The following is a 25,595-nucleotide window of genomic DNA, read 5'->3' as shown; positions in this document are numbered from 1 at the left end:
GGTTAAAATTTATATTTGTACTTCTTTTTAAAAATAGGAGAGAACCAAAAATTTTTTTTTAAAAAATTATTCATTAAACATGCACATTTCATCATTTTTAACCTCTTCTGAGTTCATATATCATTCTACTTTACTAAGGCGTAGATCATTTATTCTCTAATCTAAAAAAAATCATGCGAATAAGATTGATCAATTAGTAGAATTCATCATGTTCCAGAAGATTCTCAGACACGAGCCACTATCACTTATCAAACTAAGTCAAAGAAGATAATGCTTATCCTTATCTTCCAGTTGGCATTGTATAATAGGCTTGTTTAAATTCTATAAGATATGATTGTCGATCAGAGACCTCTATAAAAGAGAGGCTTATCTCAGTTGTAACATGTAATATACTCATCCTTTCCTATCTCAAAAATTTCTAAATCTCTATTCTCTCTCTGAAAGCTAACTAGTATTATTTCCTTCCTCCTTATCTAGTGTCATTAAGTATGCTCTGGACTTGTCTTTTTTAGAGAATCCTGTCATCAGAATATGGCATAGATAGGATCACAGGAATTTTTCATAGTGAAAAAAGGACTCTATCTTATAACATCAAATTTTGCTCGGACCTTTAAATCTCAACTGATATGGTGATGGATAGGGATAACATGATGGTGTTGTAGCATCGATCTCCTGAAGTACTGAAGATCCACTCTGTGGTATCAGAGCCTCAGGTTTAATATGAGGAAGAAGGTGGAACTAGTCAAAGCAAGTAAGAAGAACTTACTAAACATGGACATTTCATCATCATCTGTGTCACTTCATTGCTCAGCACAGTCACAATCAGGGTCATACATAGAGGGATCAAATGAAATGGCCATTAATATGAGAAACATAGACAAGTCTTCTGTTTCATAGAAATGCACCGGCGAATCATCTTGATTGTGAGTATTTGTACTCGAACTGGAGAGATATATTAATCCTACTGAAAGATGATCCTCGCAGGAGAGTTTGTTTGACTACTCTAGTTTCTGAAAACAATAGTCACTGTTCCATCACTATTGTGGGTAAGAGTTGGTGGAGCTGTAGTATGAATATCAACATGTTCCTTGGAAAAGGCTTTCTCATAATCATAATCCATTCCAATGAATAATAGAAGAAGTTCTTCAGTGGTGATCATCCTTAGAATGTTTATAATTGCTGGTCCTCTGACATTATTAGTGAACATGCATAATGTTTCTCCTGTAGTGTTTGGGAGATTGAGATCAAGAGCATGATCTTAGACTCTGTAGAGGACTTGGTGGTGCAAAGTAACCTGTTCAGCATTGGAGTATTGGATTACTTCAACTAGCTGTATTTGAATCTTCAATCTATAAGGTATCGTTGGTCTGATAACCTCATGGTGAAATTGGAGTAATAGTAAGAATAACACTTCGTTTGAAAGATAGTGACAAACTCCAATCAAGGCATATTGATAATCCTTGAAAGTACTATCTAAAAGAGTAACATTGGCTGTTACAGAAAGAGATCTTTTTCCATGAAGAGTTAGAACAAGCCTAACTGCTCCTAGATGTAAATGGGTGTAGCCTTAGACTTGATAATTTTTGGATGAGTTTTTGCGGAATTTTCAGAGTTATATACTGTTCAACAGTAGTGGCTTTCAAACCATACTGTTGTAAATGAGAATATTGGATGAATTTTTTTTGTGGAGGAAAATGGTTTTTGGTGATAAGATGGCAGATGATGGTGAGGATTGATTTCTTTTGTCTTTGATAGAAGGAGTAGAGACTAATAAGTGGATATTCATTGTGCAGATGTAAATGACTAGTTTCAGGATTAGTTCTTTGATAGGTCTAGAAAGAAAATCAGCAAGAGTGTCTTCATGTCCTCTATGTGTTTTACCTTAAATTTATAACGGGAGAACCAGTCTTTTCATCGCAAGAGCTGAGAGTCTGGCAGAATCTTTTTCTTGATTTCCAGCATTGATGGAAAAGAGATGTTATCCATTTCCATAGTGAAATAATAGGAACTGATGTGAAAATTGAATTTTTCTATCCACACTTGACAGCAAGGATTTCTTTGTAAGTGGCATATGGTAGTGTTTTTCTGATTCTTTGAACTGTCCGCTAGCATGCGCACAGTAATATCTTGTTCCATTAGTTTCTTCAAGTAACACAGCTCCCCAGAATTCGTCACTGGCATCTTTTTAGTATCTTTGTTCCTGTGCTAGAAATCTTTAAAGGAGGAGGGTCTTGTGTTATTTTCTTCAAATTTTGGGAGTCTATTTAAGTCTCTATGGTGGGAGTTTCTTTTTCAAGAGTTTTGACAGTTGGCTGGTGTGTCTGGTCACATCTAGAATAAAGTCTTTGATGTAGTTTATAATTCCTAAGAATTATTGAACATGTTTGACGATCATGTTTTCATAAGGGAAATGGATAAATTCTTTAGCAATATGATTCACTGGTTGAAAAATACGTCTTGAAAAACTATCATGAAGAACTAAATTTTTGTTTGGGCAATAAAACTCTTTTTTTATGACAGCATGATTCTCTGCTCTTCTATGATTTGAGTGAATTGGGCTAGGAATGTCTTATGGGCTTCATTATTTTTTAGAACAGTAGAATGTCATCAATGTAAATGAGTGTGGAATGTAAAATGAGCTCTAAGATCTTGATCATTATTTTTTGGATGAGAGATGGGGCCACTTTGAGTTCAAATGGCATTACTGTCCACTAATATTGGACTTCAGAAATATAGAAGGCTGTTTTGTATCTATCTTCAGGATGGAGTCCAGTTTTCTAAAATCCAATTTTTAGATCAAATTTGCTGATTATTTTTGTCTCACTTAGCCTTTGTGTGATAACTGGAATTCTTAGTAAAGGAAGTTATCGTCTTGCAAAAAGACATTGAGCGGCTTGTAATCATAATGAGCCTCTTTTTTTCTCTATTTTGCTCAGCTCTTTTCTCAACATAAAAGCTGACATGCCAATTAGAATTGGTTGATTCAATGAGTCTTTGGACAAGAAGAGTTGCACATTCAACTCTTGCTAATTTGAGATCTTCAGGATTCATCCGGAGTGGGTGGCCTTAGTTGGGTCAATGTCCTCATTCCTTTTGAAAGGAAGACGAACGTACAAATTTGGATTTTTTCACAAAGATGCAGGGTGGTTGAATTGATCATGACTGTCGCAACAAGTATTGAGGAGTTGTTGTTGGATCTCCTTATATTCTTCTGGAGCTTCTTGAATCTCAAAGATGCTTTGTATCCCTATTTAAGGTAAGAACTATCTTTTGTAACTCAACCTAGTGGGCTTGATTTGTGGTCCATGGATTCGATAAAAAGCATCAAATTCAAACAAGACATCCTTTTTTAGGAGATAACTTTTCAATACCCTGAACCAAGTAGTCTGGCCTGCAAATATTTCAAATCCTATGGATTTTCTAGAAATTAGATCAATGGTGAAGACTTCTTTATTAGCTACTGAAATTTTTTTATGAAAAGGTGCCCACATTTCTGCGGGTAAACATGTGGATTTAGAATGGTGGCACATGATCCAGTATCCATCAATGCAATAGCTTTCAATGGTTTGTCATATTTAGAAGTCTTGATCTTTAAATAAAATGGGGTCGAGGGGTACCATTAATCCGCTTTATTCCCAAGGACCTAAGATATCCAAGTCATTCTTTCGAAATTTTCAGTCCTTTAGGAATCATTGTAGTAATGGAAGATATTGTAAAGACTGATCTTCTGATGAAAAATAATCTTTTGAGCTGCTTTCTTTTGGATAAGAGTTTTGAAAAACATATTGGGTATCACCATCTTTGTCTTCTTACTCTTCAAGTACTGATTCAAGATCTTCTTCATCTTTTATGGACGCTGCATCCATTAAAGACTAAAGTATTTTTTTTTCTTTGTCTTGTTGGGACATGATTTAGCAAAATGACATTGTTTTTCACAAATAAAGCATTTGTTTGTCTTCTTGCTATGGATGTTTTTTTTTCTTTTGAAATAACGGAAAAGTCTTTGCTTTCTTCTACCTTTTCTGAATGTCTTATGTTGAAACGTCTTGCATTGTTGCTGCAATGTGTTTTTGTTTTGGCTTGCACTCACACATGCTGTGTTCTTTACATTTGATCTTCAGATAGGATTTACTGCATGTTCTTTTGAGTTTGCTTGAATTTTGAGTGAGCCTTTTAAACATTTGTTGCTGTTTACATAGCTTATCTAAGGCAACTAGAGTTAGTTGGTATATTTCTTCCATGGTGGTGGTAGCTACTTCTTTACGAAGAGTCATCATCATTCGCTGTAGTTTTGGTTTGAGTTCATCTGGCAAGGATGCCATGAAGACTTGTTTGAGGGGTGGATTACTATTTTCTCTAAGAAGATAATATTTAGTAGCCATCCTCTTGTAATGCTTTTCTAAGTCTTTCCTGTTGAGTGAGCATCATTTCATTTCAAAATACTCTTGGAAGTTTCTTTTCTGAATGATTGTAATATCTCCTAGGAACTCTTGGTGTAATACTCCCAAAAACTGAGAAAAAGTACTATTGATGAGTTGAAGTCTTTCATATTCAGAAAGGTTGTTAACCCATTCACGAAGATTGTCAGTCATTTAATTTATGAAGTATGCAAGGACTTGTTGCTTGAAAGATTTAGATTATTCATGTTGGTTTCAATCCAAGCACCAAATTCATTCAACCTTTCTCTGTATCTTGAAAGTAAAATATTATCAAAGATGAACCATTTATTAGAAGTTTTTACTTCAAAAGATCTATTTGTGGAGGATTAACTGAAGTTGTTAGTTTATTATCTTCTTCTTTTGGATTGACCATAACTATTACTGAAAGGTTTGCCAAATAATTTTTTTGAACCATTCAACAGACTCAACTGAATCTTTAGTGGTTTCTTTTGTATATTCATCAGTGATTTCTCCAACAATTGATTGATCATTCAAAGTGAGAGCATTAATTGTCCAGTTCGGGACAGGTGATCATTCTTTAATGTCCTTATCTTTTGAAGGAGGATTAGTGAATGTACTTTCTCTGAAAAAATTTATTGGTCTCTAGAGAGGATAAGGCCTGGGTTAGAGTGGTGGTTGTGACTGGGTTTGGGATGAATAATGTCATCCCTGGGAAAAGATATATTTTTTGGTATGAACTTGTTTGGCTAAATGATAAGTATATTTGAAGATGGATTCATAATTTGGAGTTTAGGTGGTGAATATGTTGAAGGAAATAAGATAGGTGAATATGATGAATATGATTTAGGATACATAGATAATAGATCTATGGCCAATACTTGAGGCACAGTCTTTTTTTTCTTTCGTGATTTTATCTCTATGATTAGTTCTATATGGTTCTATTTAGTATAAAAATAGGACAAAATAAGATACTAAGAATAAGGCATAAAAAATAAAATATAAAAAGTAATATTTTTATATTTTATTTAGTAATAAATTAAATAAATTATAAAAATTTAATTTATTTTTTATTTTGTTTTCATTAAAAATTTTAGAAGTAAAATATAATAATAAAAATCAAATTATAAAAGATTAATAAAAATAATAAAAAAATAAACAATAAATGGTATCTTTTAATAATATTTTATATTTTTTTATCAAGACATAAAATATATTAATTTAATATTTTAAATATAATTTTTTTTATTTAAATATCTATATATATCTCATCTTATAATTTTATATCTCTATATCTTATTGTTAGTGTCCCATACTTGTAAATAGACTTAGACAGCCTATGTGTTAAAGCTAATTATCTGAGTGATGTCATTAGTGTATACTTTAACTTGATCATGACTCTCACTCTTGTAGGTTGTAGCCTCCTATGTATGTTTTGGCCATTGGGGTTATAATTGTAAAAAACTAAAAATAAAGTAACTGACCTAACTACTAGCCTCTCTCTATATTTTTCTATAATGTGACTTCAAATGTGAGAATAATCACCGTTCAATTATTAGTTCTTCCTTAAGTCACTAATTACTTTTTACATATTTATTTTATGTGTGAGATTAATTATCATAACTTGCAGAGACTAGATACATGAAAATATTACTCTAAACACTCAAAACAATCTTATATATATATCTTCTGCATATTCATATATATCTCATTAATTTTTTAGTTTTGTTGTGATTGGTTATTATTGTAATGCTCTAACATTTAAACTTTTCTTTTTTATATTTTAAATTGAAGATTAAGTGTCAATAAATACTATACTTTTAAGCATATAATTAAATAATTATATTAGATATATACTAAAATCAATCACTAATTATCAATATAAAATATATATTAAAAATTTAGAATATAAATATATATTAAAAATAATTAAATAATATATATATATTTATACACAAATATATTAGTAGTTGATTTATGTATACAAATAATATTTTGATAATTAAATAACTCCTTATATATATGTTCCGGTTTTTGGAGAACAAAGGTGAAGGAAAGCATTGTGTTTTTTTCCCAGCATAGGAATTAAATAAACCAATAATAAGGTGAGTCAAAAAGGAAATAAAAGTAAGGTGAGGATGAAACGGGTAAATCAATGCATGCCTGATCAATCATGATATGGTGTACACCACTATCATATAATGATTTATATATGGTGGAAGCATAGTGGGACAAATATGCTGGCATGGCATGGCATTCTCTTAAAAGTATGACATATGATGAGAATTGAGAAAAAAGCTAGCTTTTGGCCCTTGATGCATTATCATCATGAGCTACATATGGAGGTGGTGGTAGGGATCAATTTGAATGAAGATATATATTTATATATTCATCAGAAAATGTTTTGTTTAGCTGCTACTTTTATTGCTTTTTTATTTAATTTGTTGCAACCACCATGCTGAAAGTTTAACCATCATTTAAGAGAAAAGAAAAGACATACACGCAAGTGAAACAATGGAAATCTTAGTTTGACTTGAACCGAACGAGGAAGGACATGAATCAGAAAGGGTTTTTCACTTTTCCAAAAATATCATTGTAGACAACAAATCAGCTACTAAAATTAATCATCAATATATTTTTGTATAAATACATATGTGGTTTAATTTATTTTTAATCTGTATATATATTTATATTTTAACATATATGTTATATTGGTGACTGATAACTAATTTTAATATACATATAGTATATGGTGGTTACTTTTCACATGCAAGGGCCATAACAAACGGTGTATCGTGTTTTTGCTTCCGGGGTAAGCTCCCATCATTATGCCTTTTCTCATCATTCGTCACACCATTAAGAAAAACACCATGCCCGGCCCCAGCTACACTCGTTAACTTTCTTCAATTCATTACATGTGCCAATTACATTTTTATTGTTATTATTATTATTAACTTTGAGGAATCATCATCAATACATAAGAAAGTAGCATGTGTGCATAGTAGTTTTTGATGAAAAATCTCTCCATCGTATTAATTTGTATTATGTCTTCAAAACTGTGACGTCAATACAAGGGACGCAAGTGGCAACTAATAATAAACACAATATATATACTTACGTAAATAGTAGTATATATACTATTCTACGGTGAGAGTCATCATGAATTTAAGAACGATCACCATCTTAATTTATTACAAAATAAAGAATCCAAGTTTCATAATGGATCATCTTCATGCACAATCCTATGAGTATGAGGTAAATTACATTTATATGCTTCAGTTAGAAACAAATTAAATCATCAACAGCTTCATATAATCTTATATATAAACCATACCGACAGATCATGATGTATATTCAATTATTCACGGAATGGTTGTGAATTATCGTCGGCAATTAATAAATACCGTGACTCGTGTATGCTTATTAATAGAACTAACAAAATAGTGTGATTTTAGATATTATATGATAGGGAACCGTTTAGAATTTAGATATTATGCTAGCTAGGGATCAAATTAAAAACGTGCATATTGTACCTTCATATTATTATCATACATATATATGATGTGTAGCATCTTCGGACAATAATGCATAATTTTAATCCGATCCGATCCATAGCAAAAGCACCTACAGCTGCTCTTTTGTCAGTTTCTTCAATTTCTTCGAACATCATCCAAGAAATGTAGCTGGAAATGATAGATAAACTGCACATCAACGTTATTTTTCACATGTTATATATACCATAGTCATATTTTTTTAGAGGATTATATACATTAGTCATGTTTTGGGCTAGTAAGTAGGAACAGCGTTTCTTGTACATATCAATTATCTATCTTATTCTTATCTCTATCTCATATATCAGAAAGGACGAATAATATTATGTAGATTATCTTTATTTGAGTATTTTTTTTATTTTTTATATTAAAATAACTAATAAAAAGTAAAAAATAAAAATTTATACAAAAGTAAAATATATTTTTTGTACTTGAAATTTGTCAAAAATTTAAAAATATCTCTAAATTTTATTTTGTTTCAATTTTTTTCTTAAATTAAAAAATTTTATTTACATCAAATATACTCTTAATGACTAAATTTTCAAAATGTTTAAAACTGATTCAGTAATAATATATGACAACTCTATCTAATTTGCTTATATTAAAGTTTGCTAGTTTTTGTAAAACTGATATTTAGTTAGTGCTAAATTTTTTAAAAAATTAACCATCAGAAATATATTTAATATAAAAAAGATTAGGGGCAATATTTTTATTAAAATTTGGTCAAACAAAAGAAAAATGAATAATCTCATACTATTGGATAAAATCTCATACCATTAAAAACATCAATAATAACTAATTGATGACTACAAATTACAAAACTTACTCATTCTTAACACTCCTCTTTAATGTAACTAAAAAATCTTTGAAACAAAATTAAAACAAAAATATACTTTATTCATTATACAAATATCGAATGAATGAGAAAAATGATTTTGTATAATAAGTGCCCATACTCCATATCCATAGTAATATAATATGAACACCAACTGTGTAGCTTGCGCTGTATAATATTACCTAATAGCTTTATATATGTATAATGAGTACTTAGGCTACATTGACAAGATCATTATTATACAAATAAATGATGACCAAGTCAGATAGAACTAATTGCATTGATCTATGATTATCCTACATCATCTAGTGTTTAATAAGACATAATGTTCTGTTTTGTCTCCCACCCATAGCTATATATAATATAATAAAGTTAATCCGTAGCTGATTGGATTGTGCTTTTGGACCACATCCTCATCAAATATATAAGGCCAATATTGATTAGATAATATAATAACTTACAAATTACTTCACCTGAAAATCAAATAATTAACAATAATTTTCTTATACTATTAAGCACACGTTAGTATGTTATTTCAATCCTAAGCAATATATAATAAACATTGAGGATCCTGAATCTTCTGATGAACACTCCACAAGGGATACAAATAGAGAAAGATAAAAGGAAATTGTTGAAAAATGAAGATATATAATACATATAGAGAATCATTAAGGGCACACCGTTAGTTGATGACTATAAATCTGACCTCAAAAAGTGATTGATTACGGTCACTAATTGGAATAAGTTTGATTTGAAAATGAATTTAACGCATGCCTTGTCCCCTATGAGGTGTCAAACCCTCCTTATCCCATGGCCAACGTAACCTTTTCTTAACTTTTTCTTCTTCAGCCATACACACAACTCCACATTTTCTGACAATTAAAAGCAATAATTATTCTGTGATACTTAACTTAATCCATGCATGCTGATCTTATTTAATTTTTTTATCTTCTTAGCTCGTTTTTCCCTAAGTAGGAAAATTTGAAAAATCCATGCATACCAAAATCATGGCATGATTAATTCGGTGCATGAAGACAAACAAGAGCTTAACAGAAAATGCCATGACCCACAGGAAAAAAGAGAATCAAAAGCATGGTGCAAAAGGAAGGAAAAGGGAACACACAACTCATGATTATGTCTGTGGGGACTTCAATACAATTCCACCATAAACATACATTTTCCTTCAATTATCACTAACCCCCTTCTCACAAATTAATAATATGACACAAATGTGATGAAATCATAACTGTCAGTATCATGCTTACTTCATAATGCAGATAAAATAATTAATTTAATTCAACAAAAATTCACATTCATCTAGCCATTTCAGTAAAAAAAAAAAAAAACCTTCTTAACGTCTAATTAATAATCACTATACAAATAACTTTACTAGTGAAAATTTATTATATAAAGTGAATGATGAATTCTAGTTGAAAAAGTGAGATTGAAGCAAAAGAGAGTGAAAGTCAATCAGTGACAATTTTCAATTTTCTTTAATAATAATAATAATAATAATAATAATAATAATAATAATAATAATAATAATAATAATAATAATAATAATAATTCTGGCTTGTTTCCATATAAAAGCATAGGCTCCTTATCACATGGCTAGATAGAAAGGAAAGCTAAGCATAAGCTTTGCTCTGTGTTTTCTTTTTCCGGTCAATATCCGGCAAGGGAACCGGAGAACGTCGTAGGAAAAAATGGACGAATCATGCAGAATTGGTACGGGGATAATGCGGGGTCTCCCTCGACGGAGATCGGTGGAGGACAGGTGGAGGCGCCGCTCCATATTCTCCGGCTCCGAACCTGCGGTGGACGCCGCCGAAGACTTCGCTGACGTCTTCGGCGGCCCGCCGAGGACACTCCTTGCGCACAAATACTCCAACTCCGGAAGCTCGTTCTACGAGGAGGTTTTCAGGCCGCCGGAGTTCGTTTCTCCGGCAACGAGATGTGGTCGGAACCTGCCTGTGTTCAGGATTCCATCGGCGAGGAACAACGGGTTTTACAGTGACATATTTGGCTCAGACGACGAACGGAGATCCAGGGAACGGTCAAGATCGCAATCGAAGGGGACATCGTCGTCGGTGCTGAGCTCGGAGGAGCTGAGCCCTCGCCGGCCGGCGATCGGAGATGACGTGGCACTGTCTGGTTTAGCTTCAAAGCTGAGGTACGTAGCCTGTAACGGAAACAATGTTTTTGCTTGTTCCACTGTTTATTTTACTGCACTTTTGACGTGTATGGCCTTTGTGAATGGTGATTAACTAGGTAGAGAATCAGAATACTAAATAATGTGAACAATAGATATATTAGATGTTCAATTCAATAGATATACTGATGATTATGTTCATTATTTTTTATTGGATTAACCATGGTTATTTCTTTTGTTAAATGTTTATAACTTAGTCTTATACAAGCACAAGATAAATCTTTTGTGTGAATATGTTAGGTATACTGGTGAGTATGGTGAATATATTTGACTATGTTACTCTACTATGCAGTTAAATTGTTTGAGAATGTAACCTGGTTACATCCTCGCCAGAAAATATTCGTATACTTAAATTTATTTTACAGTAATGTATAATACTATGTGAATTTATTTGAGAAGAATGTTATAGTGCTACTTTTTTTAAATATTCTTTTCGTATTAAGAAAAGGTATACATACAAGTGTTGTAAATTATGCTTCTCTTTATTTATTTAAGTGAAGATGCTGTAATAAATGATTTTTACGATATCTAATAAAAAAAATAAGTAAATCTTAATGCAAGTTATGTTATTTTGTTTTGCAAGATGAACATAATTTGTGAAATTTTGGCAATACGGTAACAAGGATTCTGAATCTGAGAGTTCTACAGTGATTTTTACAGGCCAATCAGTGTTCCATGGAGATGGAACTCATCCTCTATGATGCCTGAGGAATACCCGGATAACCATGGGGTACCAACTTCTCCATGCGATTCTCAGTCAGTTGAATTTCAATTTCCTGATAATGAATTCAAGGAAATCTTCAAAAGCTCAAATTTAGGATCCTCAAGAAGAGTCACATCTCCAGAAACCATCAGTTTTGAATATGACTCATATCAAAGCGTCAAAGGATTTACCGATGATTGGGAGCTCAATTCCCCTATTTCTGTTGTCTCTTCACTCCGTCAAGAGCCTGAAGCAAAATATTCAGTTCATGATGGTGTGCTTAAACAACAAATTATAGAGGATGATGATGACGACTATGATGAGGACGAAGATGAAGTTATGAGCTCCTATGTCATAGAGCTCAACTCCAATCTCAGGAGGGAAGATTGTGAAGCATCAGCCATAGATGAAGCAATTGCATGGGCCAAAGAGAAGTTTCAATCAGGGAGCTCTGATGAAGGATCAAGCAGTAAAAATGATAGCAATGAACAAACTGCTAAAACAAAAGGTGATTCATTGTCTTCACTAACTGAATATTTCGCTTTTTCATACAATGTCCTCATTTGGATACACTGGAACAGACAAAAGCAGACACTTATTATTTGTATCTGACTGTATAATGCAGGAAGCTTTGAATGCCATGATGATGAAATCGAAATAGTTGAATCTCCCAAGGTAATATATATTAAATTGATGATACTAAATTACATTTCGACTTGATCATTTTACTAGTTGACAAAATAACTTGGCCAAGAAAACAAACGGTAGAATCTATTCAACTAGAATGATGTGTATAATCCAATTGCAATAACTAAGAATGAGGATATGTTAATAGAAATGAGTTGTTGCAAGTTACAACATGCATTCTGTCCGAAATTAACATTTGGTGTTTGTTGAAGCAGTTAAATTTCCAAACACTACCCAGTAAATATAATAGTTCCACTTTTTCTACAGAAACCACTGACGGAAACAGAGGAGTTAGACAGAGACATAAGGTTGTGGTCATCCGGCAAAGAAACTGACATCCGGCTACTCCTTTCAACACTGCATCATGTAAAATTTTATTTGCTTAAATCTTTTGGAGCTGTTTAAACCATTGGCATGCACGGGTAGACGAAGAACTTACATGGTTATATGTTTCAATTGCTAGGTTCTATGGCCTGAGAGTGGCTGGTATGCTGTTCCTCTTATGAGTCTAATAGAAAGCTCAAAGGTGAAGAAGGCTTATCAGAAAGCAAGGTTATGCCTGCATCCTGACAAACTTCAGCAAAGAGGAGCCACAGTCTTGCAGAAGTATGTAGCAGAGAAGGTTTTCTCCATTCTTCAGGTGTGTAAACTATATATCACATATAGATAGGTTCTGCCATTATGTTTCTTTGCACACTAATGTATAGAGTGAGGAACGATACCAAAGTTAACATTATCTATTTTGGAACAGGATGCATGGGCAGCATTCATATCTATGGATGTTTCATTTTTAAGAGGCAGATGATGGAAATTGCTGATCACTCAGTTTTGGCAAACCCCAAGCTAGAAATTTGGAATAATGGAAGGTTTTTGTTGGCATGCAGTAGATACACATGATATTTGAATTTTGAAAGCATCTGCTCCTTTGTACAAATGATTAACCGAGGACTATTTTGTTATTTATGTCTGTATTAGTTGCTGTTTGATCCCTTTTAGGTGTTACTTATGATGTATTTAATAGGAAGTTATTTGATTGATCTTAGTATATGATTTGTATATGATGACATGGAACCAAGATTCAGTTTCTGTTTAAAAATGTGACATTATTAGATGCTGTTAGAGTAAGGAAAAAGTTTGCTCGTCTTTGCAAGTTCAATTGAAACATACAGAATTACATTATTATCTTGCTGTCTGGAAGATTACATTTCATCAGTTTTGGTGAACCTCTGATACGGGCAAACAAAGATTTGCTCTAGAATGCTAAGGAACCTATACTAAAGAATTAGAAATCTATTGCATAGAATGTTAAGTATATATAAACAAAATAAGATCCAAACTTGGCACTGAATTCATGTACATAAATATACACAGAAAATAATACTCTCATCAGTGAGTGTCACCCACCCCCTGCTCTATCAGCTCCCTAAACTCTTGATCAGTGCTCTTAAGCATCAGTGACAAAGGCAAATTGATACCACTTTGCAACACCTCCATGTGCCTAGGCTTTATCCTGTTCTCCAAACTAAAAGAAAAGTACTGGGGAAATTCTTTCAGCTCCTTCAGTTTCTTCCCCATTTCCCCAACAAGATACTCAAACTTGGGCCGAAAATTAACTTCAATGTTGAAAGTGAGCAATGATGGACATCTCAAGACCATATCCTTAACCTCATCCTTAGAGAATCCTAAACTCTCCAAATATCTCAGCTTAGGGATTAAGGATTTCTCAACACTAGACACCAACAGAACAGGTTCTTGATAAGCCAGGGCCTTCAAGTCCTTCAAGCCAAATCTTCTAAGATAAAACAAAGTTGGCTTAAGCTGATCTACAACACTGGCGGTGAGCAAGTATGGACACTTATTGATAACCTTCCTAAAGCTATGATCCGGGACTTTGAGGTCTTGTGAGAGAAAGTCAAAAACTGGGTCAAGCTGAGCATTAATGTCAGAGGTGAGAATCTTGGGGCACATGGAAATGATCCTAGGAATGTCCTTGTGCTGGATGTCTTTGGAAAGAAGGAAGGAGATAATGGATTGAATGGATTCCATTGAAGCTGTGGTTAGAGCAGGGTTCTGGGACAATGCTTTGCCAGCATCAACGCCCATGATCTCAAGGCAGAGGATTTTCTCTTTGAATTGAAGAGAGAGCCTTGCAGTTGTTAGAGGGTAAAGTGGGTGAGTTTGGAGGAGGCTAGTGAGATGAGTGTTTGTGTTAGGTTGGTGAGAATTGAAAGGAGTTGTTGATGGTCTGTGGGAATGGGAGGATGAGAAGGTGCACATTGAAGTGTGTAGAGCAACCGCTCCAACCGCCCTAGCAGCACCTGACATGGTATGGTGGAAGTGGAAAGGGGGATGATTGTCCTGTAATAATATCTCCAATGAAATCCTAATATTATGCCACTATGGGATGACACGTGGAGATTACTTTCAAACTTGATTGGCTGAAAATAGATTGCCACATATCATTTCGTTGATTGAAGCAATGTATCATAGAATTTGAGATTCTGACAGTGTAGTAAATACGGGAAATCACAATTAACAGTAGCGCACACATTTTTTTTTATTAAAGCATTTGACTCTAACATTTCCTTAAAATAATTCTACTATTATTCTATTTTTCTTTCCTAATCTGAAAAGAGCTGTATTACACCGTTTGAAAAAAGACTAAAATTAAAAGACAAAAACTAAAAAATTGAAACTAAAACATTGAGACCGAAAGATTAAACTAAATTAAATCTCTGTAATTTATTTGATGTAAAGTGTATTTGACTGACCAACGAGTTATAGCTCAAATGACAGTCTTCTTATACCTAAAAGTTGCGAGTTTGAGCCTTACTCCTAACTTAAAAAAAAAAAAGGAAATGCAAAGTAAACAATAACTATCTTAAACAACATGAACAACCATCAATCAAATAAAAATACATTACATTCTAATTTAATGCTCTTAATTAAATTTACTCTTTTAACCCTATTAATTCACATTGTTCACACATTATTCAAAAAAATTGTTAGTCACCTATACTTTTTCAAAAAAAAGGTGTACATGACTGAGTTATGTCTTAGTTTGTGTTTAATTCAAGATAAATATGAAGATTTGAGTTAATATTCAATTTAACCCTAAACTTATACGCAAGTTTCAATTTAGTCCCTGAAATTTCAATTACCTTTTTTTAGTCTTCAAAATTTGTAAATGTGACTCACATTAGTCCTTGGCTCCTTGCAACAATTTTTCGACCCAAAAATGTTAATGAAGCGTTGACATAGACAATCAAATGTCATGCTAGAATTTGTAAAACGACGTTATTTTGGTTTTGGTGCTGAAATAGCCCAAAAACAACACTGGATCATTTGTTTTAGAAAAAAAAATTAATAAACACTACTTACAAGCTTTTTTGGTCATATTTGCAAAGTTTAGAAACTAAATATTTTTTTATAATTTTGGACAACTTCCAATCCTAAGTATCACAACACACTCACCCACACAACATTAAGGGTTCTTTTTCTAGTCTCTTAAAATATACACCACCTTAGTGCATCCTAACTAACATTATTTTCCTCAGTTTTTTATCCCTTTTTTCCGAATGGATTTATCGTGACATAGATAAGCACAAAACGTCATTGAATAAAATGGTAAATTAATGCATCATGTGCACAAAAATTGTCGAACAATGTGCAAATATTATGAGTTGATTATGGATGGATAATTTATCTAAATGAATCCCACCCCTCCCCAATTTTTTTTCAACCAAAGGTAGTAAAAAACAATGAAGGTTAAACATGAAACATCAAAGCTTAAATGAGATATGCAGAAGACTTAAAACCACTAAATTGCAGTTCAACTACAGATGAATGCCCAATTGATCGGCTTAAAATTGGATATGCATATCCATCGCAGTAGATAAATGGAACGATGACATTGACAGAGCAAAAATGCCCATATTATAGAAGGGGAAATCTTTCAGAAACTGCGATTGTTATTCGTTGCACTAATTCATTAATCCCGCACCAGTGATACAAATTATAAATAAAAGGAACAAATAACAGAAAACTATTATAAAAAGCAAATACATCATCACAGTATTTACACTTAAATGCCTCTAACTAGGAATCTCGAAGCAAACTGAAGTTGTTCCATAAAAGCTTTAGTCTTCTACATAATTAATTGACCATGCATATTAATGCACGAGATCTATAAGTTCTGCTGAACAACTGATTATCTATTTATCTGTATACGATTATTTGCACAGAAACAGCAAAAGAGAACAAAAAAGAAAAAAGTCTGCTAGACCCTCGAAAATCTCTACCCAGAGACTTTGAAATATACCTAGAGTAGCATGCCTTGACATCCTGCATTAAGTTTCAGTCACCCAAAATAGTCAGGAACAATGTCATCTTAAGAAGTGCAGTAAAACACTTGCATATCATATTTATAGACTGCAAAATGAAACACTTACAAGCAAATGGAAATAAGCAAAAAGCACACCAATCTCAGAGTTGACCATGACTTCTGCTCATAGATTGGTTGCGAAGGAGCTTTTGAGAAGGTGCTTGCTGATCATTCTGCTGGAAGATATTCAAGGGCAGAAACATGTCATTCATTACAGAAACAAGTACATGAGTCTTAATGTGTAACTGGCCAAGAGTTTGATCAGCGTCATTCTCACTCTCTACTATTAATTACTACCATTTTTGTAAAACTACTTTTCTATAAACATACTGATGATTGAATATGCATGTCTAGCAATGTAGAATGCTTCCATCCTTTTATATCCAACAAAAATTCTATTATCTGGATATAATTCAGTGAACTAGTACACGAAAAGGAACCAAATAATAAACAAATTGCATTTATGCAATAAGATAAAAGAAAGTATGTATTGATCTGCCAACATGAAATTAAAAAACAGTAAAGTGAAAAATCAAACTTCACATTCTGAATAAGATTCATTCCATTCTACCAAAATTGGAAATTTAGTGATCAATCCAAAATAAATAAATAGCTAGGAGGGGATAATGGAAAAATCAATTGCCGAATGGGACATACCTTGTAAAGGGATGCAGCAGACTCAGATTGTACAGTTGGAATTGCATTGTGCCCAAGAGACCGCAAAGCATCCAAAGCATCTAACGTCAGCTGCCAACCGCAGAGTGCAATTGCATCACTGCTAGTGCTTGGAACAGAATTAGCACAGCCAGCAGCAGCAACATTGCCATTCACCCAAGGGCAATATTGGTTGTGATGGGCAATAGGATCAAATTCTACACCACCTTCATAATTACTTTCTCCTTTTGGAGGCCCTAAATAATTTAGCAGTGTTAGTGGCTTTCCCCCAAAAGTATGTAGCAACTAATTGATGAAATGCAACAAGGCCTTGGAATGAATTAGAATATCCATTTCCGATATGGTATGAAAATCCATCACCCCACTAAGGAACATGTTTGGTTGGATGCATAGAAGAACCTTGAGACATATGATGGGGAATTCTAAGGAAGTGATGTTTTTATCCAGTTGTAAATTCTACATTAATGAGTCAACACCATATTTCACACAACTCCTTTCGTTAAGGTTTCAACCAAAACATTGGCCGAGTTCACAACAGCTCATATTCAGGCAGGCACAAATGATCAAGCAAGCAGAAATAAACAGTCAAACGTCAGAGAGTAACCAATTGTCTGTCAATTTATAATGAAATTTCAATTTTTTCAATTTTTACAATTCGAACATTTTTTCCCATTGTTGAAAGGGTTTATAAAAGAGGAAAAGAAAATAAAAGGAATAATAAAAAATTGGACTGAGATGTTGTGTTTATAAAGCATTAAGCCATGAACATCTACTTGTACTGTTAATTTGGTCAAATACTAATGTGATACAAGTACCCTAGATCAAAACAAATCAAGAAACACAACAAAATTACAACATCAGGGCTCGCTTTTATCTCCCATCAAACAGAAAGGGGCAGAAAGTTTAAGTTTTGCGATACCATTTCAAGGTTTTATATGGATTGTTCGGGAGTGGTAATACAGCAGTAAAATCTAGTAAAATTAGTAAAAGCAAATCAGTCACATCTACAATTAAAGGGAACACTAGTTAAAACCTTGGAAAGGTAATGAAACTGTAATTACACTAATGGAGTTAGTGTTAATGAAATTGTTAAGTCAGTTTTTAAGTCTCCATTGGAGTCCATCTGTACCCACCACCTATCTTCAATCCATCTTTGTGATTTCACCTCTACATTCTACCTACTTATGTACTCGGGAAGGGTAACAACTAACAAGTAAAACAAGTCAAGAACATTGAAATACAGAGCTTACCTATCCCATTTGCTAAAGCAAAATCTGGTTCGAGGCCACTTTTGTTGGTGAACGATGATTTACTATCCTTAATGATCTCTTCCTTGGTATTTTCACAAGCAGAATATATATTAGCATTGCAAGAATGAGATGGATGACTACTGGTAGCAGGTGGTAGATTGCGGTTTTGACTAATCTTTTCACCACTTTCAACAGATTCTGCCTTTGTAGAACAACCAATTTTCGATCCACTGTCTGCCCTTCCTGCAGAGTGAGACATCATCTCCTGGCTATCTCCAACAGGACCTTCCCTGTTAATATCATCAGGGACAATCTCATCCATTAGACCTGGATCAGGAACAGATTCATCAGTTTGTCCCTGATTTTCAGCATCTTCTACTCTATGCTCCATTTCGCCAACAACACTATCAGCTCTGTGCACAGATATATCTGCTCCGTGGATTTCAGCTTCATGACTAGCACACATTCCAACACTGCCTCCACTAATTCCAAAACTGATTCCATCTCGTGCTGGAGCAGTCACAGTTTCTGCATTGAAAAGTTCTTCCCCATAGTTTGTACTACTGACACCCACTTCACCAGGGACAGCTTCAGTTGCTGTTTGAAAACAAGTACTCTGTTGAGCTAGATTGCTATTATTCAGTTCTGATGTTTCATTCATGTCCACATTGCCATGGGTGCTAGAGGAGGGGAAGTGGGCATCATCAAGGTCTCCAGGATAATTTTCAACACTTTCCATAGAATCATCATTTACACTATGACATACTGTATCCATTGCAATGACAGAAGATGCACGGGTTGAGTCTCTAGCTGATTGGATTCCGATTATGCGGTCATTACCTTGATGCAATGAAGAAACTCGAGTACCAGAAGCATAAGCATCAAAACCCATCGAATGACTAGGACCAGCACCAGATGAGTCTCTTTGATGTGGTGAAGAATGTGTGTCAAAAATATCAGAGTCACGGGCACGTTTTGAGGGACCAGCTGAATATTGTCCACCATCTGTGACTTCATCACCATCACGATCAATCACAGTTCCTTCAACACTATCAGCCTGCTGCTGCAACCTGGGAACTGGCCTGTCATCTGAGCTTCCCCCTTTTTCAAGATTTCTCTTACGAGAGCTTGGCCCTCGTGATTCATATGAAGCTGCGCGGTCACCAATCTCACTGCCTGAAGGCTGGCCAATCATCAAATCCCTTCCCATATCTTCATCATGAGTATTTTCAGATGTTGCTGTCCTTCCAAAAGGAGTAAAAGAAAACCCTCCAGCCATGGTAAGATTCAAATCCAAATCAGAGTTTGCCAACAGTTTACCCTCATTTGTTGTTGCAACTTCATCACGGTCTTCGACCTGATCTTTCTCGGCATCATCAGCTGCAACCCAACCGCTTATTCCACTAGCTGCACTCACTCCACGAGTCAATCCTATCTTTTTGCTGGTATCAGGAATATCTATGCTGTTGGCATTCGGTGCAAAACGAGCAGGACGAGGAACAGTCAAGAAATCTAAAATTCTAACCGTAGCACCACATAAGCTACAGTCAAGCAACGGGGACCTACAGTCAAATCTAGACTCCTTAAGAGAAGCCTTTCCCTTTCTGGCGTCCCTTTTAGCACAAGCAGAAACTGCTTTCAGCCCTGGATCTTGAGTACGATGAAGTTGATTCTTGCCAAAAGAATGTCCATTCCTTTCGGATTGAGCAGAGTGCTCTTCACAATCCTGGACATTTAAAAGCCACCGGGGTTCCCAACCACAAAGGCTTATAAGCTTTTGAGACTGCCAAAAAGAAGAAAGAGAAGCATATTAGCTTATAATAGTTGTAACCTAAGGATCAATTTGACAGCTACAAGTAGACAAAAAATATAAACATCTTACACGAGAAAATAAGCAGTGTGCCTCCTCATGAGAGTTTTCAAGCTCTGATATAATCTCCTGTTTAAAGTTTGCTTCTCCTGACACAAAATTCTGAAGCTGGGACAAAAATCGCTCAATCTGTGGACCTCGAGTAACACACATCAAATCAATTGCAGAGATTGCTACAACTGGGAGACAGGTAAACTGTACAAGTCCATCACATCTATCCTTGTAGCCACCAATTAATGCAGATTGGGGTGTTGGAGGGAACTGTACTAGGCTTTCTGGACAGCTGTTTCCTCTCCAGGCACAATTCACTTTGTGCCCAAAATCCAGTTGCCTGGCAAAGGATTCGCTGGCACTTTGAGCTTTTGGCCATTACAATAAGAAAATAAGTTAAAAACAGATGATGAATACTAGCAAAAACAGAGATGTTTAGCATAGTTCTCAAATAAAGTATCCTTGACAAACTGGTTCAAAATAACAATATAACAATATTTCAAATGACTATATCAGAACAAGAGTTGCAATTTCACAATTTTTAGGAAGCAAATTATAAAACATTTAGCTACAGTTGTTTTCTTGACAACTTTGCAATCACCAACCTTCAGCTGATGTCCAAGATGATGATGATGTAAAATTCAGGCAAGCACCACATGACTCACAGGAAACTTTGTCTACACCAACACTCATCCAACCTTTCTGAGCACAAGCCAATGAATTGATGATCTGGAAGAAACCAAAGGGGGCATGTGATCCCTTCAGATTGCCTCATCTCTACTTATAAAACAGTCATAGTAGCAAAGATAACATATAGACGAATAAAAAATAAACAAGATTCCTATCCATAGATAACAAATGACAAATAAATAAATCTTACATATCGATTCTTTCATTTAGACACTCCTCGTATAATTCATAAGCATAGACGCAAACTGCCTCCGGGCTAATCATTAATACTTAACACTACGCATTTTTAGACATCAGATAAATAACTGCCTCTCCTCCAGATGCAGGAATCATCAATGACTCTATAACTCGCTAACCACTAGTAAATAAAAGAAGATCATATACAACTGTGACTACAACATGTATATCTATTTAAAACCATAGGCAAATCAAACCTGAGGCTTTCCAAGCCAATTTGAAGGAACAAATGTAGCCAATCGCCTCAATAGATCCCCTCTCTCCCAGGGTCTACATGAAGCTCTTGAAGAACCAGAGCCAACAGCACTTGTGCTCAGGGAAGTCCATGGTTGTTGAGAGCCAACACATGAGAGAGAAGCAGCTTTAGAGCCTTGTCCATGACTTGACCCATCTATGCTGCCAACATTCATTGGAACAGCTGCAGACGATGCGCCAGCAGAACTGGAATAATGATTAGGCAAAATTTAGTCAAATTAATGGAATGCAGAACACAAGGCACAAGTGTGCGTGACATGGTAGAATGACCCAAAGAAGAGAGGGGGGGGGGGAGAATTCTATACATTTCAGCTCCAACAAGAGGTATAAACTTTAAATGTTCTTTAGCTACCTTCTAAGTTCTACCACAACAAACCACGTTCAACAAGAAAAATTCGACAACAAGGGAAGAAAAAGTGTCTTGAGGTACGCAATGCACATATCCACTTAGCACAATGAACACTGAGACTTCACTAGATCCAGTTCTAAAAGCAACCAGCCAACCACAACAATAATCCTCTTAGCTCTGAAAATTCCAACCCGAGTTCAAACCTCATGGGCTATCAGCTATTCAGCAGAACGAAGATAATTCACATTGGGAAAAAAATTTACTGAAATCGTGAATATTTGAGGCCAAAACGAAAACCCTAATTTGGAGAAGAGTTGATGAGAGTGAACGCGTGAAGCAGAGAGAGAAAGTAAGTAGTACCTGGCAGCAGGTGTGGGATCAACGGTGCCGCCGGAGCTAATAACTTCTTCTCTCATCTCTCTCTCTCTCTCTCTCTCTCTCTCTCAACTTTCTCAATTTCCGAAGTAAATGAAATTCATGGTGTGGGAGAGAAACAGTAGGAATAAAGCAGCTTCGCTAATACGATGCAGTGTTAGCGCGTGGCCCCCATTGCGATTACGAATGTCAATACCATGCCAATGTAATGGGCCACTGGTTTTTTTTCCCTTAGAAGGTAATGTTAAAAGTTAGGAAGAGTTTTAAGCGTGTTAATTTAAATTATAAAAAATATATATAATATATATTAATTAAAATTGACGATTAAAATATTTGAAATATCAATATTTTTGATATATTTAAAATTTTTTTTAAAAGTTAAAACATTTGTTAATGTTATTTAATATAAATATTTTAAAAATATTAAAATAATAAATACATTTAAAATTTAATTTTTTTTTAGTTTTCAATAAATTTTTTGTATTAATAAGTAATAACCTCATTAAATTAGAAGACATGCTAATAATAGCTATAGGATGCAGAGTTAATGTCTATAGTAGTGATAAAGCGGGTCGGTATGTCCTAATTCGTTTCGCATTGTCTAGACTTATATCATAAATGAAACGGATTGGCCTATCTCATCAACTAAAGTGGGTTTAAAATATTAGCATGTCCCACTTTTTGGCAGATTGGCGGATTAGCATACTAGTCTATTTGACTTTTTTTTGAAATAAAATTCATTAAAATAATAATTAAAAAATTAAATAAAATAAAAGATAGTCAAATTATAATATAAATTTTATTATTATTTTTTTATTTTTAACTTCAATAAAATTATTCAAAATAATATTTATCAATAAAACTATCTTTATTTTAAAAAATAAATCACATAATTTAAACATATATACGAAATTATAAAATAAAATAAATAAAATTTATAATTAAAAGAAGAATAAAAATAAAAAATAAAAAAGATTGGTTGAAAATTATATAATTATTAATTATGTAGTAGCAATCACTCTTTTATTTTAAAAATAAAAAATAAAACCTTTGGTCCGCACGCTCGCTCTGCTTCGTCAAAATCTGCAAATTTGGCAAATTTTTGTAATTTGACAGATTCTAAAATCTAGCCCGACCCGATTTTTCAGTGAGTTCAACGGGTCGACCCGATAGTTCGACCTATTTTGCTACTCATAGTTTATATAAAATTTTTTTAATTAAAAAATATTAAAATTTTTAAGAATTAATCCATCACGAAAGTAAAATAAAAATAGGTAAAAAGATTTATTCTTGTTGAAGAAAAACACGAAAAAATTTTGCTAAGTGCACTTTCTAATCTTTAACAAAATGATTGTGATATTTGATATTTTAAAAGAATAAAAAATCAGGACAATAAAAAGAATTAAAGAATAGAAATCACTTGGCATGATTTGTCTATTTCGAAACTTAACGGTCATATAGGTGTAATACACCAACTGATGCCATATACTTGTATTATATCATTGTCATTACTCACTCACTAGTAGTAATTCCTAGCAAGATTTCGGAAAGAGAGGAGAAGATTGAGATAAGAACGATGATAATACCAAACACGCATCTTTACAGATGAAGCTGTTTTTGTCGTACCATATCCTTTTTATACCGTGTTAAAGCTTTACCCATATCTCATCACATAAAAATTAAAGAGGAGTATTAGACGAGCAAATTTTATGATTTATAATTATTAATAATATTTTTAATAATGTGAAATTATATAAATTCCACCAAATTTAAGACATGTACCTCGGTTGCTATTGCTGGATGACCTTTTAGTCTACCTTTATTCCCCTTGAATCATCAACTAAAATTCATAAATGAAAAATATCATCAGAAGTAGAAACTTGTAGTTGTAGGCAAAGAAAGAGTCTACTCTATGGGATGGAGTATAGAACTAAAAAAAAGCTTTAAACAAATAGAAATAGAAAACGAAGTAAAATGAATATAAAATGAGAAGTCTTCACAATAGAATCAAAACTCACTCGGCATGGCGATCTCCATACAAGGAACCTTGGAACTCTTATCCTTTGAGAGCTCCTCCTTCTCACCCGATGCATCTTTGGCAGCAGAGAAGGATTGCTTGCCATTACCCATCCCAAGAGAAAACAGAGATAAAAGCCGAGGGCGGATTATATTAGCGATTTAAATTTTAAATTAGGGTTTTGTGTGTTTTATATTTTTATTTATTTTTTGTAATAAATTAATTTCTAGAAAGTATTGTATTTTTTTTTTCTGAACTCATTAGTATTCGACTAAAAGGTTAAAACGTTTGTTATGTCATTTAATTTAAAATATTTTTAAAAATATTAACATAATAATTGAAATTTTGATTCACCTTATATTTTTCTTTAGTTAGAGTTGTCTGTAAATACTAAATAACTTTTTTAGTGAAGTTCCCATTACAATCATTTTAAACTTATTTATAAGTCTTATACGGATGCAATTCTATTAACTAAATCAAACCAATTTATTTGCATTCAACATAATTTGATTTCATAAGTACAGTAATATATAGGTATAAATGTGAAAAGTAATAAAGAATTGGAGGAAAAAAACTGATAATTAGAAAATTGTATTGTATTTACATTATAATAAATTAATAAGTATAAATGCTTTTTTTTTAAACATATATCTTAGTATTTTTAAAACTTAACTACTAAATCTAGTTTGAATGTAAGTCAAATATCAACTTAACTATATCACATTTGCCAATATTCGGCAGATTTTATTATTTTAAAATATAAACCATCAATTAGTCAGTATTAATCTTTTTATACATAAGTCCAAACAAAATCCAAATGCAACATAGTATTGAAAGCCAAATGCAGGCTAGAATTTGTTAAAATCCGTTATGAGACTTTTTTTTTATATATATTTAATAAATAAAAAATAAATTATTATTTATACACATAAAAAAATCATTTACTAAATTAATCATTATACATTTATGTATAAATATATATTATTTTCATTTTTTATTTTTATATTTTAACATATATTATTCATTTGGTAACTAAATTTGTATACATAATATGATTCTTCAAAATTAGTACTAATTAGACTTGTAAGTTTACAAATTCTTTCCCTACATTGGTCCA

General features: G+C 33.3%; 4 protein-coding genes across 10 annotated transcripts in view; 1 reads left to right on the top strand and 3 right to left on the bottom strand.

Annotated features, from left to right (window-relative positions):
• Nucleotides 1-3,866, bottom strand: part of LOC140173125 (uncharacterized) — a 7,900-nt gene extending 4,034 nt beyond the window's left edge. The window contains exon 1 of the mRNA XM_072210965.1: nt 3,814-3,866. Within this exon, the coding sequence (XP_072067066.1) occupies nt 3,814-3,866 (53 nt within the window). The remainder of the gene's footprint in view (nt 1-3,813) is intronic.
• Nucleotides 3,867-10,371: 6,505 nt separating this feature from the next.
• LOC112792540 (uncharacterized) lies at nt 10,372-13,564 on the top strand. 2 transcript variants are annotated; one of them, XM_025835816.3, is made up of 6 exons: nt 10,372-10,956; nt 11,656-12,206; nt 12,324-12,373; nt 12,653-12,751; nt 12,849-13,025; nt 13,137-13,564. In XM_025835816.3, exons 1-6 carry the CDS (start codon nt 10,490-10,492, stop codon nt 13,188-13,190), a joined length of 1,398 nt encoding a protein of 465 aa, XP_025691601.1. In that variant the 5' UTR covers nt 10,372-10,489; the 3' UTR covers nt 13,191-13,564. The 2 variants fall into 2 exon arrangements, with proteins under 2 accessions (XP_025691601.1, XP_025691600.1); XM_025835815.3 differs by having other exon boundaries at nt 10,385-10,956; nt 11,644-12,206.
• LOC112792541 (transcription termination factor MTEF1, chloroplastic-like) lies at nt 13,508-14,710 on the bottom strand. Its single transcript, XM_025835818.3, has one exon. The coding sequence runs from the start codon at nt 14,708-14,710 to the stop codon at nt 13,772-13,774; it is 939 nt and encodes a 312-aa protein (XP_025691603.1). The 3' UTR covers nt 13,508-13,771.
• Nucleotides 14,711-16,338: 1,628 nt separating this feature from the next.
• Nucleotides 16,339-24,641, bottom strand: LOC112792542 (uncharacterized). 6 transcript variants are annotated; one of them, XM_072212948.1, is made up of 9 exons: nt 24,480-24,641; nt 24,244-24,301; nt 21,680-21,923; nt 21,161-21,284; nt 20,577-20,923; nt 18,695-20,477; nt 17,427-17,680; nt 16,837-16,945; nt 16,339-16,729 (listed from the first exon to the last, which is right to left on the bottom strand). In XM_072212948.1, exons 3-8 carry the CDS (start codon nt 21,890-21,892, stop codon nt 16,871-16,873), a joined length of 2,796 nt encoding a protein of 931 aa, XP_072069049.1. In that variant the 5' UTR covers nt 21,893-21,923; nt 24,244-24,301; nt 24,480-24,641; the 3' UTR covers nt 16,339-16,729; nt 16,837-16,870. The 6 variants fall into 6 exon arrangements, with proteins under 6 accessions (XP_072069049.1, XP_072069051.1, XP_072069047.1 ...); XM_072212950.1 differs by having other exon boundaries at nt 16,837-16,942; XM_072212946.1 differs by lacking the exons at nt 24,244-24,301; nt 24,480-24,641 and adding an exon at nt 22,447-23,434.
• Between the last annotated feature and the right edge of the window lie 954 nt (nt 24,642-25,595).

Source organism: Arachis hypogaea, chromosome 13 (genome assembly GCF_003086295.3).
Source record: "Arachis hypogaea cultivar Tifrunner chromosome 13, arahy.Tifrunner.gnm2.J5K5, whole genome shotgun sequence".
NCBI classification, from domain to species: Eukaryota; Viridiplantae; Streptophyta; class Magnoliopsida; order Fabales; family Fabaceae; genus Arachis; species Arachis hypogaea.
Note: the sequence above shows the minus strand (reverse complement) of the source record. Positions and strands in the feature narration are given on the sequence as shown.